Here is a 21447-nt window from a genome sequence, read left to right on the forward strand (position 1 = left end):
GCGAAACCTCACCCACAACTGAATCAGAAACATCAACTACATCGGCATCTACAGCTGTTCCCACAACCGAAACCACATCCACAACTGAATCCGAAACATCAACTACATCAACATCTACAGCTGTTCCAACAACCGAAACCACATCAACAACTGAATTAGAAACATCAACTACATTTGCATCTACAGCTGTTCCCACAACCGAAACCTCACCCACAACTGAATCAGAAACATCAACTACATCAATATCTACAGCTGTTCCAACAACCGAAACCACATCAACAACTGAATTAGAAACATCAACTACATTTGCATCTACAGCTGTTCCCACAACCGAAACCTCACCCACAACTGAATCCGAAACATCAACTACATCAACATCTACAGCTGTTCCAACAACCGAAACCACATCAACAACTGAATCAGAAATATCAACTACGTCGGCATCTACAGCTGTTCCAACAACCGAAACCACATCAACAACTGAATTAGAAACATCAACTACATTGGCATCTACAGCTGTTCCAACAAGCGAAACCTCACCCACAACTGAATCAGAAACATCAACTGCATCGGCATCTACAGCTGTTCCCACAACCGAAACCACATCCACCACTGAATCAGAAACATCAACTACATCAAAATCTACAGATGTTCCAACAACCCAAACCACATCAACAACTGAATTAGAAACATCAACTACATTGGCATCTACAGCTGTTCCAACAACTGAAACCACATCCACAACTAAATCAGAAACATCAACTACATCAGAATATACAGCTGTTCCAACAACCAAAACCACATCAACAACTGAATCAGAAACATCAACTACATCGACATCTACAGCTGTTCCGACAGCTGAAACCACATCAGCAACTAAATCAGAAACATCAACTACATCGGGATCTGCAGCTGTTCCAACAACCGAAACCACATCAACAACTGAATCAGAAACATCAACTACATCAATATCTACAGCTGTTCCAACAACCGAGACCACATCAACAACTGAATTAGAAACATCAACTACGTTGGCATCTACAGCTGCTCCAACAACTGAAACCACATCCACAACTGAATCAGAAACATCAACTACATCAGAATATACAGCCGAACCAACAACTGAAACCACATCCACCACTGATTCAGAAACATCAACTACATCGGAATCTACAGCTGTTCTAACAACTGAAATCACATCCACAACTGAATTAGAAACATCAACTACATTGGCATCTACAGCTGTTCCCACAACCGAAACCACATCAACAACTGAATTAGAAACATCAACTACATTGGCATCTACAGCTGTTCCAACAAGCGAAACCTCACCCACAACTGAATCAGAAACATCAACTACATCGGCATCTACAGCTGTTCCAACAACCGAAACCACATCAACAACTGAATCAGAAACATCAACTACATCTGCATCTACAGCTGTTCCAACAAGCGAAACCACATCAACAACTGAATTAGAAACATCAACTACATTGGCATCTACAGCTGTTGCAACAACCGAAACCTCACCCACACCTGAATCAGAAACACCAACTACATCAATATCTACAGCTGTTCCAACAACTGAGACCACATCAACAACTGAATTAGAAGCATCAACTACATTGGCATCTACAGCTGTTCCAACAACCGAAACCTCACCCACAACTGAATCAGAAACATCAACTACATCAACATCTACAGCTGTTCCAACAACCGAGACCACATCAACAACTGAATTAGAAACATCAACTACGTTGGCATCTACAGCTGTTCCAACAACTGAAACCACATCCACAACTAAATCAGAAACATCAACTACATCAGAATATACAGCCGAACCAACAACTGAAACCACATCCACCACTGAATCAGAAACATCAACTACATCAGAATCTACAGCTGTTCCAACAACCGAGACCACATCAACAACTGAATTAGAAACATCAACTACGTTGGCATCTACAGCTGTTCCAACAACTGAAACCACATCCACAACTGAATCAGAAACATCAACTACATCAGAATTTACAGCCGAACCAACAACTGAAACCACATCCACCACTGAATCAGAAACATCAACTACATCAGAATCTACAGCCGAACCAACAACTGAAACCACATCCACCACTGAATCAGAAACATCAACTACATCGGAATCTACAGCTGTTCCAACAACTGAAATCACATCCACAACTGAATTAGAAACATCAACTACATTGGCATCTACAGCTGTTCCCACAACCGAAACCACATCAACAACAGAATTAGAAACATCAACTGCATCAATATCTACAGCTACATCGGCATCTCCAGCTTTTCCAGCAACCGAAACCACATCAACAACTGAATCAGAAACATCAACTGCATCGACATCTACAGCTGTTCCAACAAGCGAAAACTCACCCACAACTGAATCAGAAACATCAACTACATTGACATCTACAGCTGTTCCCACAACCAAAACCACATCAACAACTGAATTAGAAACATCAACTGCATCAACATCTACAGCTGTTCCGACAGCTGAAACCACATCAGCAACTGAATCAGAAACATCAACTACATTGGCATCTACGGCTGTTCCAACAACTGAAACCACATCAACAACTGAATTAGAAACATCAACTACATCGGCATCTACAGCTGTTCCAACAACTGAAACCACATCCACAACTGAATCAGAAACATCAACTACATCAGAATCTACAGCCGAACCAACAACTGAAACCACATTCACCACTGAATCAGAAACATCAACTACATCAGAATCTACAGCTGTTCCAACAACTGAAACCACATCCACAACTGAATTAGAAACATCAACTGCATCAAGGTCTACAGCTCTTCCGACAGCTGAAACCACATCAGCAACTGAATCAGAAACATCAACTACATCGGGATCTATAGCTGTTCCCACAAGCGAAACCACATCAACAACAGAATCAGAAACATCAACTGCATCGACATCTACAGCTGATCCAACAACTGAAACCACATCAACAACTGAATCAGAAACATCAACTACATCGGCATCTACAGCTGTTCAAACAACCGAAACCACATCAACAACTGAATCAGAAACATCAACTACATCTGCATCTACAGCTGTTCCAACAAGCGAAACCTCACCCACAACTAAATCAGAAACATCAACTACGTCAGCATCTACAGCTGTTCCCACAACCGAAACCACATCCACAACTGAATCAGAAACATCAACTACATCTACATCTACAGTTGTTCCAGCAACCGAAACCACATCAACAACTGAATTAGAAACATCAACTACATTGGCATCTACAGCTGTTCCAACAACCGAAACCTCATCCACAACTGAATCAGAAACATCAACTACATCAATAGCTACAGCTGTTCCAACAACTGAGACCACATCAACAACTGAATTCGAAACATCAACTACATTGGCATCTACAGCTGTTCCAACAACCGAAACCTCACCCACAACTGAATCAGAAACATCAACTACATCAACATCTACAGCTGTTCCAACAACTGAGACCACATCAACAACTGAATTAGAAACATCAACTACATTGGCATCTACAGCTGTTCCAACAACTGAGACCACATCAACAACTGAATTAGAAACATCAACTACATTGGCATCTACAGCTGTTCCAACAACTGAAACCTCACCAACATCAACAACTGAATCAGAAACATCAACTGCATCGGCATCTACGGCTGTTACAACAACCGAAACCATATCAACAACTGAATTAGAAACATCAACTGCATCTACAGCTGTTCCAACAACTGAAACCACATCAACAACTGAATCAGAAACATCAACTACATCGGCATCTACAGCTGTTCCAACAACCGAAACCACATCAAAAACTGAATCAGAAACATCAACTACATCGGCATCTACAGCTGTTCCAACAACTGAAACCACATCAACAACTGAATTAGAAACATCAACTACATTGGCATCTACAGCTGTTCCAACAAGCGAAACCTCACCCACAACTGAATCAGAAACATCAACTACATCGGCATCTACAGCTGTTCCAACAACCGAAACCACATCAACAACTGAATCAGAAACATCAACTTCATCTGCATCTACAGCTGTTCCAACAAGCGAAACCACATCAACAACTGAATTAGAAACATCAACTACATTGGCATCTACAGCTGTTGCAACAACCGAAACCTCACCCACACCTGAATCAGAAACACCAACTACATCAATATCTACAGCTGTTCCAACAACTGAGACCACATCAACAACTGAATTAGAAGCATCAACTACATTGGCATCTACAGCTGTTCCAACAACCGAAACCTCACCCACAACTGAATCAGAAACATCAACTACATCAACATCTACAGCTGTTCCAACAACCGAGACCACATCAACAACTGAATTAGAAACATCAACTACGTTGGCATCTACAGCTGTTCCAACAACTGAAACCACATCCACAACTGAATCAGAAACATCAACTACATCAGAATATACAGCCGAACCAACAACTGAAACCACATCCACCACTGAATCAGAAACATCAACTACATCAGAATCTACAGCTGTTCCAACAACCGAGACCACATCAACAACTGAATTAGAAACATCAACTACGTTGGCATCTACAGCTGTTCCAACAACTGAAACCACATCCACAACTGAATCAGAAACATCAACTACATCAGAATTTACAGCCGAACCAACAACTGAAACCACATCCACCACTGAATCAGAAACATCAACTACATCAGAATCTACAGCCGAACCAACAACTGAAACCACATCAACAACTGAATTAGAAACATCAACTACATCGGAATCTACAGCTGTTCCAACAACCGAAACCACATCAACAACTGAATTAGAAACATCAACTACATTGGCATCTACAGCTGTTCCAACAAGCGAAACCTCACCCATAACTGAATCAGAAACATCAACTACATCGGCATCTACAGCTGTTCCAACAACCGAAACCACATCAACAACTGAATCAGAAACATCAACTACATCTGCATCTACAGCTGTTCCAACAAGCGAAACCACATCAACAACTGAATTAGAAACATCAACTACATTGGCATCTACAGCTGTTCCAACAACCGAAACCTCACCCACAACTGAATCAGAAACACCAACTACATCGGCACCTACAGCTGTTCCAACAACTGAAACCACATCAACAACTGAATCAGAAACATCAACTACATCGGCATCTACAGCTGTTCCAACAACCGAAACCACATCAAAAACTGAATCAGAAACATCAACTACATCGGCATCTACAGCTGTTCCAACAACCGAAACCACATCAACAACTGAATTAGAAACATCAACTACATCGGCATCTACAGCTGTTCCAACAACCGAAACCACATCAACAACTGAATTAGAAACATCAACTACATTGGCATCTACAGCTGTTCCAACAAGCGAAACCTCACCCATAACTGAATCAGAAACATCAATTACATCGGCATCTACAGCTGTTCCAACAACCGAAACCACATCAACAACTGAATCAGAAACATCAACTACATCTGCATCTACAGCCGTTCCAACAAGCGAAACCACATCAACAACTGAATTAGAAACATCAACTACATTGGCATCTACAGCTGTTCCAACAACCGAAACCTCACCCACAACTGAATCAGAAACACCAACTACATCGGCACCTACAGCTGTTCCAACAACCGAAACCACATCCACAACTGAATCAGAAACATCAACTACATCAATATCTACAGCTCAATCAGTAGAATCTTTACCAACATCTACCACTCAATCAACAACATTTGCAACAACATTGACATCAACTGAATCAACATCTACAGATCAATCAACAACTGTACCAGCATCTACAGAGCAATCAACAATATCTGGACAAACATCTAACACTCAATCAACAAAATCTGCACCAACATCTACCACGCAATCAATGACATCACCAATATTGACATCAACTACATCAACATCTACAGATCAATCAACGGCATTAATATCTACAGCCCAATCAACATCTTCAACAACATCTACCAATCAATCAACAGCAACTGCACCAACATTGACATCAACTGCATCGACATCTACAGATCAATCAACAACGGTACAAACATCTACAGATCAAACAACATCTGCACAAACATCTAGCAGTCAATTAACAACATCTTCACCAACATCCACAGATCAATCAACAACATCTGCACCAATATCTACAACTCAGTCAACATCTGCACCAAAATCTACTGATCAATCAACTGCATCAACAGCTACAGATAAATCAACGACACCAACATCTACAGATCAATCAACAACATCTGCACCAATATCTACAACTCAGTCAACAACATCTGCACCAAAATCTACAGATGAATCAACTGCATCAACAGCTACAGATAAATCAACGGCACCAACATCTACAGATCAATCAACAGCATCAACATCTACAGATCAATCAACTGCATCAACATCTACAGCCCAATCAACAACTCTACCAACATCTACCACTCAATCAACAACATCTGCACCAACATCTACAGATCAATCAACAACTTCTGCACCAACATCTACCACACAATCAATGACATCTTCACCAATATTGACATCAACTACATCAGCATCTACAGCACAATCAACATCTGCAACAACATCTACCACTCAATCAAAGACATCTGCACCAACATTGACATCAACTGAATCGACATCTACTGATCCATCAACAAAGGTACCAACATCTACAGATCAAACATCTACACAAACATCTAGCACTCAATCAACATCTACACCAACATCTACAGATCAATCAACAACATCAGCACCAATATCTACAACCCAATCAACAACATTTGCACCAAAATCTACAGATCAATCAACTGCATCAACATCTACAGATCAATCAACTGCATCAACATCTACACCCCAATCAACAACTGTACCAACAGCTACCACTCAATCAACAACTGTATCAACATCTGCACAAACATTGACATCAACTTCATTAACATCTACAGCTCAATCAACAACTTTACCAACATCTACCACACAATCAACATCTGCACTAACATTGACATCAACTGCATCAACATCTACAGATCAATCAACAACTGTACCAATATCTACAGATAAATCAACAACGGTACCAACATCTACAGATCAAACAACATCTGCACTAACATCTACAGATCAATCACCTGCATCAACATCTACAGATCAATCAACTGCATCAACATCTACAGATCAATCAACTGCACAAACATTTACAGCTCAATCAACTGCATCAACATCTACAGCCCAATCAACAACTTTACCAACATCTAACACTCCATCAACAACATCTGCACCAACATCTACCACTCCATCAACAACATCTGCACCAACATCTACCACTCATTTAACAACAACTGCATCAACATCCACATATCAATCAACAGCTGCACCAATATCTATAGCCCAATCAACTACATCTGCACCAACAGCTATCACTCAATCAACAACTGCATCAGCATCTACAGTTCAATCAACAACTGTACCAACATCTACCACTCAGTCAACAACATCTGCACATACACCTGCACAAATATTGATATCAACTGTACCAACATCTACAGCCCACTCAACAACTGTACCAACAACTACCACTCAATCAACAACTGTATCAACATCTACAGATCAATCAACATCTGTACCAACAGCTACCACTCAATTAACAACATCTGCACTTACATCTCCACGAACATCTACAGATCAATCAACTGCATCAACGTCTAGAGATCAATCAACATCTGCACAAACATCTAGCACTCAATCAACAACATACTCAACAACATCTACAGTTCAATCAATAACATCTGCATCTACACCTGAACCAATATTGATATCAACTGCACCAACATCTACAGCCCAATCAACAACTGTACCAACAGCTACCACTCAATCAACAACTGTATCAACATTAACAGATCATTCAACAACTGTATCAACATCTACAGATCAATCGACAACTGTACAAACAGCTACCACTAAATCAACAACTGTATCAACATCTACAGATCAATCAACAACTTCATCAACATCTACAGATCAATCAAAAACTGCACCAACAGCTACCACTCAATCAACAACTGTATCAACATCTACAGATCAATCATCAACTGTACCAACATCTACAGATCAATCAACAACTCCATCAACATCTACAGATCAATCAACAACTGTACCAACAGCTACCACTCAATCAACAACTGTATCAACATCTACAGATCAATCATCAACTGTACCAACATCTACAGATCAATCAACAACTCCATCAACATATACAGATCAATCATCAACTGTACCAACATCTACAGATCAATCAACAACTCCATCAGCATCTACAGATCAATCGACAACTGTACAAACAGCTACCACTCAATCAACAACTGTATCAACATATACATATCAATCAACAAGTCCATCAACATCTACAGATCAATCAAAAACTTTACCAGCATCTACCACTCAATCAACTACATCTGCATCTACACCTGCCCCAATATGGATAACAGCTTCACCAACATCTACAGACCACTCAACAACTGTACCAACAGCTACCACTCAATCAACAACTGTATCAACATCTACAGATCAATCAACAGCTGTACCAACATCTACCACTCAATCAGCAACTATATCAACATCTACAGATCAATCAACAACTCCATCAACATCTACAGATCAATCAACAACCCCATCAACATCTACATATCAAGCGACAACTTTACTAGCATCTACCACTCAATCAACAACATCTGAACTTACACCTTCACCAATATTGATAACAACTGCACCAACATCTACAGCCCAATCAACAACTGTACCAACAGATACCACTCAATCATCAACTGTATCAACATCTACAGATCAATCAACAACTCCATCAACATCTATAGATCAATCAACATTTGTAGCAACATCTAACACTCAATTAACAACTGTATCAACATCTACAGATCAATCAACAACTCCATCAACATCTACAGATCACTCAACAACTCTATCAACATCTACCACTCAATTAACAACATCTGCACAAACATCTACAGATCAATCAACTGCATCAATGTCTAGAGATCAATCAACATCCGCACAAACATCTAGCACTCAATCTACAACATATTCAACAACATCTACAGATCAATCAACAACTGTACCAACATCTACAGATCAACCAACAACATCTGCACCTACACCTGCCCCGATATTGATATCAACTGCACCAACTTCTACAGCCCAATCAACAACTCTACCAACAACTACCACTCAATCAATAACTATATCAACATCTACAGATCAATCAACAACTGTACCCACAGCTACCACTCAATCAACAACTGTACTAAAAGCTGCCACTCAATTAACAAGATCTGAACTTACATCTGCACCAACATCTACAGATCAATCAACATCTGCACAAACATCTAGCACTCAATCAACAACTGTATCAACATCTAAAGATCAATCAACAACTGTACCAACATCTACAGATCAACCCACAAATGTACCAACAGCTACCACTCATTCAACAACTCTATCAACATCTACAGATCAATCAATAACTGAATCAACATCTACAGATCAATCAAAAACTGTACCAACATCTACCACTCAATCAACAACATCTGCACTTACATTTGCACCAACATCTAGAGATCAATCAACTGCATCAACGTCTAGAGATCAATCAACATCTGCACAAACATCTAGCACTCAATCAACAACTGTATCAACATCTACAGATCAATCAACAGCTGTACCAACATCTACAGATCAACCAACAACATCTGCACCTACACCTGCCCCAATATTGATATCAACCTCACCAACATCTACAGCCCAATCAACAACTGTACCAACAGCTACCACTCAATCAACAACTGTATCAACATCTACAGATCAATCAACAACTGTACCAATATCTACAACTCAATCAACAACTGTATCAACATCTACAGATCAATCAACAACAACATCTACAAATCAATCAACAACTGTTCCAACAGCTACCACTCAATCAACAACTGTATCAACATCTACAGATCAATCAACAACTTCATCAACATCTACAGATCAATCAACAACTGCACCAACAGCTACCACTCAGTCAACAACTGTATCAACATCTACAGATCAATCATCAACTGTACCAACATCTACAGATCAATCAACAACTCCATCAACATCTACAGATCAATCAACAACTGTACCAACAGCTACCAATCAAACAACAACTGTATCAACATCTACAGATCAATCAACAACTCCATCAACATCTACAGATCAATCAACAACTGTATCAACATCTACAGATCAATCAACAACCGTACCAACATATACAGATCAACCAACAACATCTGCACCTACACCTGCCCCAATATTGATATCAACTGCACCAACATCTACAGCCCAATCAACAACTGTACCAACAGCTACCACTCAATCAACAACTGTATCAACATCTACAGATCAATCAACAACTGTACCAATATCTACCACTCTATCAACAACTGAATCTACATCTACAGATCAATCAACATCTCCATCAACATCTACATATCAATCAATAACTGTACCAACAGATACCACTCAATCAACAACTGTATCAACATCTACAGATCAATCAACAGCTCCATCAACATCTACAGATCAATCAACAACTCCATCAACATCTACAGATCAATCAACAGCTCCATCAACATCTACAGATCAATCAACAACTCCATCAACATCTACAGATCAATCAACAACTGTATCAACATCTACAGATCAATCAACAACTGTACCAACATCTACAGATCAACCAACAACATCTGCACCTACACCTGCCCCAATATGGATAACAACTTCACCAACATCTACAGACCACTCAACAACTGTACCAACAACTACCACTCAATCAATAACTCCATCAACATCTACAGATCAATCAACAACTGTACCAACAGCTACCAATCAAACAACAACAACAACTGTATCAACATCTACAGATCAATCAACAACTCCGTCAACATCTACATATCAATCAACAACTGTATCAACATCTACAGATCAATCAACAACTGTACCAACATCTACAGATCAACCAACAACATCTGCACCTACACCTGCCCCAATATTGATATCAACTGCACCAACATCTACAGCCCAATCAACAACTGTACCAACAGCTACCACTCAATCAACAACTGTATCCACATCTACAGATCAATCAACAACTGTACCAATATCTACCACTCAATCAACAACTGTATCAACATCTACAGATCAATCAACATCTCCATCAACATCTACAAATCAATCAACAACTGTATCAACAGATACCACTCAATCAACAACTGTACCAACAGCTACCACTCAATCAACAACTGTATCAACATCTACAGATCAATCAACAACTGTACCAACAGATACCACTCAATCAACAACTGTATCAACATCTACAGATCAATCAACAACTCCACCAACATCTACAGATCAATCAACAACTGTACCAACAGCTACCACTCAATCAACAACTGTATCAACATCTACAGATCAATCAACAACTCCATCAACATCTACAGATCGATCAACAACTTTACCAACATCTACCACTCAATCAACATCTGCACCTACACCTGCACCAATATTGATAACAACTGCATCAACATCTACAGCTCACTCAACAACTGTACCAACAGCTACCACTCAATCGACAACTGTATCAACATCTACAGATCAACCAACAACTCTATCAACAGCTACCACTCAATCAACAACTGTATCAAGATCTACAGCCCACTCAACAACTCTACCAACATCTAGCACTCAATCAACAACATCTGCACCAACATCTACAGATCAATCAACAACATCTGCACTAATATCAACAACTCAATCAACAACATCTGTACCAACATCTACAGATCAATCAACTGCACAAACATCTACAGATCAATCAACTGCACAAACCTCTACAGATCAATCAACTGCACCAACATCTACAGATCAATCAACTGCATCAACATCTACAGATCAATCAACTGCACCAACATCTACAGATCAATCAACTGCACAAACCTCTACAGATCAATCAACTGCATCAACATCTACAGATCAATCAACTGCATCAACATCTACAGATCAATCAACTGCACCAACATCTACGGATCAATCAACAACTGTATCAACATCTGCACCAACATTAACATCAACTTCATTAACATCTACAGCTCAATCAACAATTTTACCAACATCTACCACTCAATCAACAACATCAGCACCAACATTGACATCAATTCCATTAACATCTACAGCTCAATCAACAACTGTACCAACATCTACCACACAATCAATAACATCTGCATCTACACCTGAACCAATACTGATATCAACTGCACCAACATCTACAGCCCAATCAACAACTGTACCAACAGCTACCACTCAATCAACAACTGTATCAACATTTACAGATCATTCAACAACTGTATCAATATCTACAGATCAATCGACAACTGTACAAACAGCTACCACTCAATCAACAACTGTATCAACATCTACAGATCAATCAACAACTTCATCAACATCTACAGATCAATCAACAACTGCACCAACATCTACCACTCAGTCAACAACATCTGCACCTACACCTGCACCAATATTGTTATCAACTGCACCAACATCTACAGCCCACTCAACGGCTGTACCAACAGCTACCACTCAATCAACAGATGTATCAACATCTACAGATCAATCAACATCTCCATCAACATCTACAAATCAATCAACAACTGTTCCAACAGCTACAGATCAATCAACAACTGTATCAACATCTACAGATCAATCAACATCTCCATCAACATCTATAAATCAAACAACAACTGTTCCAACAGCTACCACTCAATCAACAACTGCATCGACATCTACAAATCAATCAACAACTGTTCCAACAGCTACAGATCAATCAAAAACTGTATCAACATCTGCAGATCAATCAACAACTTTACCAACATCTCATCAACAAACAACTCATACATTTACACTTCAACCAGCAAGTCAGTCTACAGCTTCATCTCCAGATGTTCTGCCCCAAAGTAAGCAATAACATTATTATTTGTTCATGCATTTTTTACTCAGATTTGTCCTTAAAGTTTTCTTAATCTACGCAAAAATGAATCTAATTTATGTTTGAATGTTGCAGAAATGACAGCATTTGCTTATGTCACTGTCAAAATGAGATCCTTCGTTGAGCTTAGCAATGCTGAGATCATCAAATATATTGAAAAGGTAAGATATTTTGTCATTATCATTTTTTTGTCCACTTGTAAGAATTAACTTGTTGTCGAACTGTTGAGAACAGATAGTTTAGGGATTATAGAAATGTATTCTTTGCATATTGGGGTGTATACAAACAATGTAATAGACTATGGCCAGGGACAAAACCAGCCCGTGCAGTTGTCTCTCCATAGTTGTGTTGTCTCTGTGTTAGTTGCTGACTTTTCCTCTTTTGTTGGAATTTTCCTGCAAGTAAATTATGACCAATCAAATAGCAGTTTAGGAGATATGCCATGTCCAATGGGTGATGTGGATGTTGTCATGTGACTGCATTTTGGTTTTTTTCAACTGGTTGGGACCAAAGCAATCAGTGTGGTGTGAAAAGGAACCAAAAAATATGAAAACTTCTACAATGTATAATAGTTTGCCCTTGGTTCAGACCAAATTAACTAGAGATGTGAAAGCACCCTATGAGTTAAAAATGGATACATTTCCATGACAGAAAACGACTAAATGCTTGAATATGGGAAGCCGTTCAGGAAATAAATAAATAATACATGTGTATTGTGTGAATATGGGTTGGTTAACTGGTTGAACGTATGGTTTAATTACAAACACATTGGTTTATAATGCATTGGTTTAACCAGACATATTTGGTTTAGATACATTAGTCTGATCAAGTGTACATGGGATTTTTCCTTTATATGCTGGTTTGTTCAAGTAAATATTGGGCTCCTCAAATATGCAATGGTTTCCTCAACTATATATTGGTTTAGATACATCGTTTTGTTCATATTGGTTTCTTCAGTTATACAGTGATTTATATACAGTGGGGCAAAAAAGTATTTAGTCAGCCACCAATTGTGCAGGTTCTCCCACTTAAAAAGATAAAAGATGCCTGTAGTTTTCATCATGGGTACACTTCCACTATGAGAGACAGCATTGTCTGATTTTTAAAGAATTTATTTGCAAATTATTTTGGAAAATAAGTATTTGGTCCATAAAATGTTTTCTGCAAGTCGCCACAAGGTTTTTACAGACTATTGCTCGTAGTTTGGCCCATTCCTCCATGCAGCTTTCCTTTAGAACAGTGATGATTTTGAGCTGTCGCTGGGCAACACAGATTTTCAACTCCCTCTAAAGATTTTCTATGGGGTTGAGATCTGGAGACTGGCTAGGCAACTCCAGGACCTTGAAATGCTTCTTACCAAGCCACTCCGTCATTGCCTGGGCAGTGTGTTTGGTGAAAGACCCAGCCATGTTTCATTTTCAATGCCCTTGGTGATGGAAGGAGGTTTTTACTCAAATTTCACGATACATGGCCCATGAAATCATTCGTCCTGGTCCCTTTGCAGAAAAACAGCCCCAAAGCCTGATGTTTCCACCCCCATGCTTCACAGTGTGAAGTTCTATGAACTAATTTCGGAAGGAGCGCGTTCAGATAATTAAACCTAACTAAACAAGGGAGCACGTCAGATAATGTAACCTAATTAAGCCCAAGCGGAGCATGTCCAGATAATTAAACATAATCAAACACGAGTGGAGCATACTAAGCTAATCAATTTAATCAACAACAGGAGAAGCATTGGGTTGGGGCAAAAAATTCAGAGCCCTGAGCCCTCCCCTGGACAGCATGTCAAATACGCATAATCTTTACTCTATTTAATTTGATGCAAGTGTGTCACAATTCACCAGTGTGAGTCCCCGTGATCACCACCAGATGGCACTCCACCCCGGACTGTCACTCCATCACAAATTACATTACCCATAATTCATAACATAACATACATTACCTTTCCCTGGACTCATTAGCACTCACTGTTTACACCTGTGTCTCATCACCTCATTACCTCAGCCTATATAAGCCTGGTTATCTCTGTCATTCATTGCGAAGTCTTGTTTAGTGTCAATTGCATTTCTGAGCGTTTCTATGGTTCTATGTTTCATTGGATTGCTTGCCTGTCTCGGATTACCCTTTTGCCTCTGTCTCTTGTTTTGTTTGCCTGATTGAACTGCCTAACTGTGTATGACCTTTTGCCTGTTTTATTGACTACGACTTTGGATTACCCTTTAATTAATAGTGCGTTTCGATCTTCAACCTTCTGTCTCAGAGCAGTTTGTAACAAAGTGTGAACTCGTGAAAGGTATGATGCAACTTAGCATTCTTTCTCCTCCAAACACGACAAGTTGTGTTTTTAGCAAAAAGTTATATTTTGGTTTTATCTGACCATATGGCATTCTCTCAATCCTCTTCTGGATCATCCAAATGTTCTCTAGCAAACTTCAGATGGGCCCGGACATATACTGCTCTCCATTCTGTCCCAGCTATCTGCAGGTCATTCACTAGGTTGTAACAACAATGACTAATGAGTTTAATGTCTCGGGGAATAATTAACTCAAAAGGGATTTAATATTCAATATTCATGAATTTATGAATATAATTTGCCAGTCATTCATTACGTATTAAAATTTTCCAATAGGGAAAATTGTTTAATTAAATACAAGTAACCCTTTATGAAATTGCTTGAAATTATCCTACTAAGTTTGTCCTGCAAATTAGTTATAGACTTTTCAAATCAATTCTCAATAAGGGATTACTGCTTTACGAGCGCATCAGAAACATTAACTTTACTGATCAGGACAAGTTCAATATTTCAAATGGTCATACAGTTTACTTTACTAACATAGTAGCATAAGCAGTTAGGTAACGTTAGATCGCAAGTTTCATTGACTTCGTGTATGTGGCAGAATAACAGATTCAACTCATTAAATGTCTTTTGGAGGTTTAATAAACACAGACTAAAAATAACACTACAATTCACACAGAAAGTACATACTAAATATGCATCAAGATAGTAGAAATATAGATATTAACAAAAGAATACATAAAAGAGAATAATGAATAGACTGAAATTAGAGGGAGATAAAAGAGGGAGAGAAAGAGAGAGAGATGGTACAAAGCATTAGAGGTAAGAAGCAGCTTTCCTTCAGTTCATCAAATACGACCTTCACGGAGTTAACTTGTCCCAACGGGAAAATAACACACCCTCTTTACAGCAGTTTGAATTTATAAGAAGAAGAATACTTGCATTCTTTTTGGTTTCGTTTTGGCTTCTCGCTTGTGTGTGTGTGTATTTCTGCGTCTTCGGTGGTTCTTTCCGAGGTCGGGAGGGAAGCAGCTTTTCTCTAGCGGTGCTTCGTGTTGTTGAAGATCGGATTGTAGAAGAGAAGATTTTTGGAAGAGATGAGGCCTGTTGGCCCCATAGTGTGGTGGGCCTCGGTTTCTGGTCCCACACAGCACATGGCTCGGTGTCTGGAGCCCCTCCCTGCTTGGGGGGGGGGGGGACTTGTTGGTTCAGCCAGCGAGAGAAGAGAAGAGCATTTCGGAAGAGACTTTCAGAAGAAGAGAGCGAAGCAAGAGAGATTGTCTCCACTGGTCTTTTAAGGTCTGGAAGTAGTCCCACCCTCCAGGGTTAGACTTAACCAATGAGATTGTTGGGATTTCCAGGCGGGAAATTCCTCAGCAGATTTTATGGCTCTTTGTTTCACTCGAATCAGTGGGTCTCATTCATATTCTAATTAATGCAACAAACACACACTGCATTTTCTGAATAAGTGATATACATGGAAGTGTAAGTCGTGAAGTGAGCATTAATTTGATAGGAGACATGACATATATGAGGTTATCTGAACTAGTAATTTGTTAAGACAAATAAAAAAGATGCAAAATACCATACAGAAGAAACATTTTACAAAACAGTTATGTGTTTACATATAATGTCCTGGGGTGCATGTTCATTTATAGATGGTTTGTCTATAATTTGAGGCAAAAGCTCTGTGTCTTAAACTCTTTGTGTATAAGACACTCTTCCTGCACTTTTCTGTGGCCAAATTCTTTTGAGCCATAAAACATCTTATCAGATGGTTTCCAGGGTAACGAAGAATCTTTCTCTGTTGTGTTGGGGGAAGGTCTGATACTCAGCACAGAGCATTCAAAACATATTTGTTAAATGTAACTGGCGATTGTGTGTTTGATTCGCCTGAGTCGCTACATCATTCTCTAGGTCATTCTCCATGTGGGTCTGGGTTTTTTGCTCACCATTCTTGTGATCAATTTGACCCCACGGGGTGAGATCTTGGAGTCCCAGATCGAGGGAAATTATCAGTGGTCTTGTATGTCTTCCATTTTCTAATAATTGCTCACACAGTTGATTTTTTTCACACCAAGCTGCTTACATATTGCAGATTCAGTCTTCGCAGCCTGGTGCAGGTCTACAATTTTGTTTCTGGTGTCCTTTGAAAGCTCTTTGGTCTTGGCCATATTGAAGTTTGGAGTCTGACTGTTTGAGGTTGTGGACAGGTGTCTTTTATACTGATAATGAGTTCAAACAGGTGCCATTAATACAGGCAACGAGTGGAGGACAGAGGAGCCTCTTAAATAAGTTATTACAGGTCTGTGAGAGCCAGAACTCTGGCTTTTTTGTTGGTGACCAAATACTTATTTTCCACCATATTTTGCCAATATATTCTTTAAAAATCTGACAATGTTATTGTGTTTTTGTGACAATGTTATTGTTATTGTGTCAATGTTGTGAATTGTTTTCTCTCATTCTGTCTCTCATAGTTGAAGTGTACCTATGATTAAAGTTACAGGCCTCTCTCAACTTTTTAAGTGGGAGAACTTGCACAATTGGTGGATGACTAAATACTTTTTGCCGCACTGTTTTAGATACATTGGTTTGTTCAAGGATATATCGGTTTAGATACATTGGTTTGTTCAACTATATATTAGTTTAAATACATTGGTTTGTTCAACTATATATTGGTTTCAGGGGCGGAGTGGGACCAAAAAATCTACCGGGAAATTTCGTAAACCACCAAAATTATAAAATTAAAAAAATGCTAAAAAATATATACTACTAACTTCATAACCCTTGCAAAATGATTTTAAATATATTAAGAAAGCCACCGCTACTGGTCACGTGATCTATGGTTAGACTGATTTGTTTAGATCCAGTGAAATTGCTACCTTGACAACGCCACATGAGAGGCGTTCACACCGCCGCTGACATTTTTGGATGCATCATCTGTGTGAAGAAAATGAATGTTCCAATACATTGTTAATGTATTATACTATTTTCCAAAAAATACAACTCGTTCTTTTAATTTTTTTTTTTTTTTTTTAATTCTAAAAATTCGCAGTTTGTCAATGATTAGCAAGTGTTATACTCACAATTTATGTATTTTTTTGTAACTCCGTTACAAATCATGTAGTAGTGATTAGTAAATGAAATAACTAATTATTTACGAAATATGCTTATGCGTTTATATATGATAAGTGATAATTTATGTATGTTTTGTAGACTCAGTAAGTCATTTACAATTGAATAGTTAATGATTATCGAATCATTTACAAAACATGAGTATGCATTTCATAAATGTTAAATAAAGTATGTTTAAATAAAACAAAATAAATGTTTGTATGTAGCAATTAGAGGGTGCATAAACTAAGTGTTGTCAATGCCTTGAATACACGTACAGATCATTTGTAACAGTGTTCAACACCATGAACACTTTCTGCATCTCCTAATCTAAACTGTAAACTATGACTTGTAAATGTGTTACACATTCATAGTTAAGATTTGTAGATCTTATGCCTTTTTGATTCTTGATGTGGTAATCTACTAACACATATATTTACAAGTGATGAATAGTTTACAGGTGTTGAACACTGTAGTGTGTACTGCAGTGTAAGTGCTGACTGGAGAGGGCATAGACAGCTGTCTTCTCTGAAACACATGGAGTCTTTAACCACTGTGTGGGCAAAACATACAAAATAATGTTACAATTTATTTTAATATTTAAACATTTACCCATAGTCCCATAACATTTTTTTAAAAAAAGTTATGTTTTTTGAATGATTTAGTTAATCATTACTAATCACTTGTAAATTACTTGTAACTGAATTTTCAAAACATACATACAATGTGAGCATATCACTTGCTAATCATCTATGAATGTTTTTGTAAATTATATAGTTTATCATAAACTAACCACTTATAAATTACTTACAACTGAACATTTATTTTAAAGTGTTACTGATTATTATGAATATATATATATATATATATATATATATATATATATATATATATATATATATATATATATATATATATATAATACACACACCACTGTCTACCTACCACTAATTAAATTACGCTACCAACATTTTCTAGCTTGTGCGAGTTCACGGGCGGTTAGCAATAACGTACGTTAATGCTTGAGCAGCGTCACTGTTTTTTCTGTTAATTCACCTGTTGACGCCTGATTTCGGAATAAATCCGTAATTTTTGAGCACTTTGATGCATTCTCCTCCAGCATCCGCTTCTTCTTCATTCTGGTCTTTTCGGCCCCTCCTTTGTCCTTTCTCTTCTTGCCTTCCATGGGGGTATCATTAAATGTTATTCATAGACCAAATATTATTATCAGTAGGATCCCATCTGTGGTCACATGGAGTTAGTGTAAAATACAACAATTCCATTAAAAGGTTCCATTAAATTGTGTGTTTAACTTAGAGATAATCACCATATTCGTAAAGAAGCTATCATATAAAAAATATGACTTTAATCATATAATAAAACAGTGCAAACTTTGCTGAAGTAATTTTTTTTTTAATTAAGTAAGTATTAACTTACATCAATTTGTAAAAGAATAAAGTTCAACATATAAACCTACACTCAATGAAGTGGGGTCTATGTTTTTTTTAATCAGTTTTCTTTGATAAACATGACAATATAACATTGCAACTACATAAAAAGAGGTTTTACCATTATAAAACAAAATTATTTGTGAGCATTAGTGGAACTGGAGGTTTAAGAAATAACAAGTATTTTTACTTTTAATACTTAAAGTACATTTAAAATCAGGTACTTTGTACTTAAGTAGGGTTGTCATTGTGGTACTTCTACTTTTACTAAAGTAAATATATGTCTCTAGTTGCTTGTACTTAAGTAGCCTACTGAGAATAAGTACTTCCTCCACCACTGATAATTGGTAAAAGAGGCGTTTTGTTTTATTTTTGGGGTAAATTAACAAATGTTACGGTACATTTAACTGTAATTCATATATAAAGTTATCCATTTTCATTGCAGTTTGTCAAGCCCTTTCAAGCAAATGGGACCATCAGGATTACTATGAAGAAATCAAGAAAACTACTGGCTTAAGGATCTGACATGGAAAACCTCTCTTTGTCCACATGTAACCCTCTACATCCAAACTCTGAATGAAGTTGCCACTTTACAGATTAAACCAGATTTGTCTAGTTAGTTCAAATACATTCCTTGCACACTTTCACATTTGAATGCTATTTTATTTATTTTTCAGTGTGCAACAAACTGAATCATTTAACTGTGATAAGGAACTATTGTTGTCACAGTTTAAAAGTTAACAACTATTTTAGTATTTTGCTATTTTAGCTCATTTTAATTTGGTTTATTCTTGCACTTTTTCAATTCTGAATCAATTGAGCTGTATTGTGTAATATGAAATATTGTGTATATGTTATGTAACTTCTGCTCCCTTCAGTGATTAAAGTGACTTAAAGTGTAAATGTCGATTTAAAGGTGTCATGAAATGGCTTTTTTAATTTATTTATACTGTTGTCTGAGGTCAAATAACGATGTTCGCTTGGTTTTTACATTCAAAAACTTCATAACTAATAAGTAATAGGCTATTTTCTACACTGGTTTTGAGGCTCTCTCCACGCCCTGGGTTGTGGGCGTGATGCACTGGAGACTTGGAAGTAAACGCCCACGGCTAGGATTGGAGAAGATTTGCATATTAAATGAGCTTCAGCTTCCCTGTCAGTTCAGGGAGAGGAGAGATTGAGGGAGAAGCGGCAACCAGAATGATTCTCTCGATCACGGGGCTTGTAAATGTCTTTATCAAACAAACATAATGATTTATTTCTCATCCACCTGCGATTGATTGGACTATTATTTTTATATTACACATAGCCCGCAAGATCGGACGACATAAGCACAAACAGCGCGCACACACATAGACATTCGGCGCGCGCCTATGGGGGTAATATTGTTGCTTTATTCCAAACAAATATATTGTTATCCACAAATAAATGTCAAGCGATTCACAAA

General features: G+C 38.0%; 1 protein-coding gene across 1 annotated transcript; it reads left to right on the forward strand.

The window, feature by feature from the left end:
• Positions 1-5642: 5642 nt before the first annotated feature.
• LOC137040750 (putative uncharacterized protein DDB_G0282133) lies at positions 5643-10549 on the forward strand (the record flags this gene model as incomplete). Its single annotated transcript, XM_067416524.1, has 7 exons — positions 5643-5756; positions 6767-7106; positions 7548-7762; positions 7990-8003; positions 8050-8750; positions 9526-9629; positions 9746-10549. Coding segments are annotated over 7 exons (2292 nt in total), but the record flags the coding sequence as incomplete, so codon positions are not given.
• Positions 10550-21447: the final 10898 nt, after the last annotated feature.

The sequence above is a fragment of the Pseudorasbora parva genome, chromosome 14 (assembly GCF_024679245.1).
Source record: "Pseudorasbora parva isolate DD20220531a chromosome 14, ASM2467924v1, whole genome shotgun sequence".
Classification (NCBI taxonomy): Eukaryota; Metazoa; Chordata; class Actinopteri; order Cypriniformes; family Gobionidae; genus Pseudorasbora; species Pseudorasbora parva.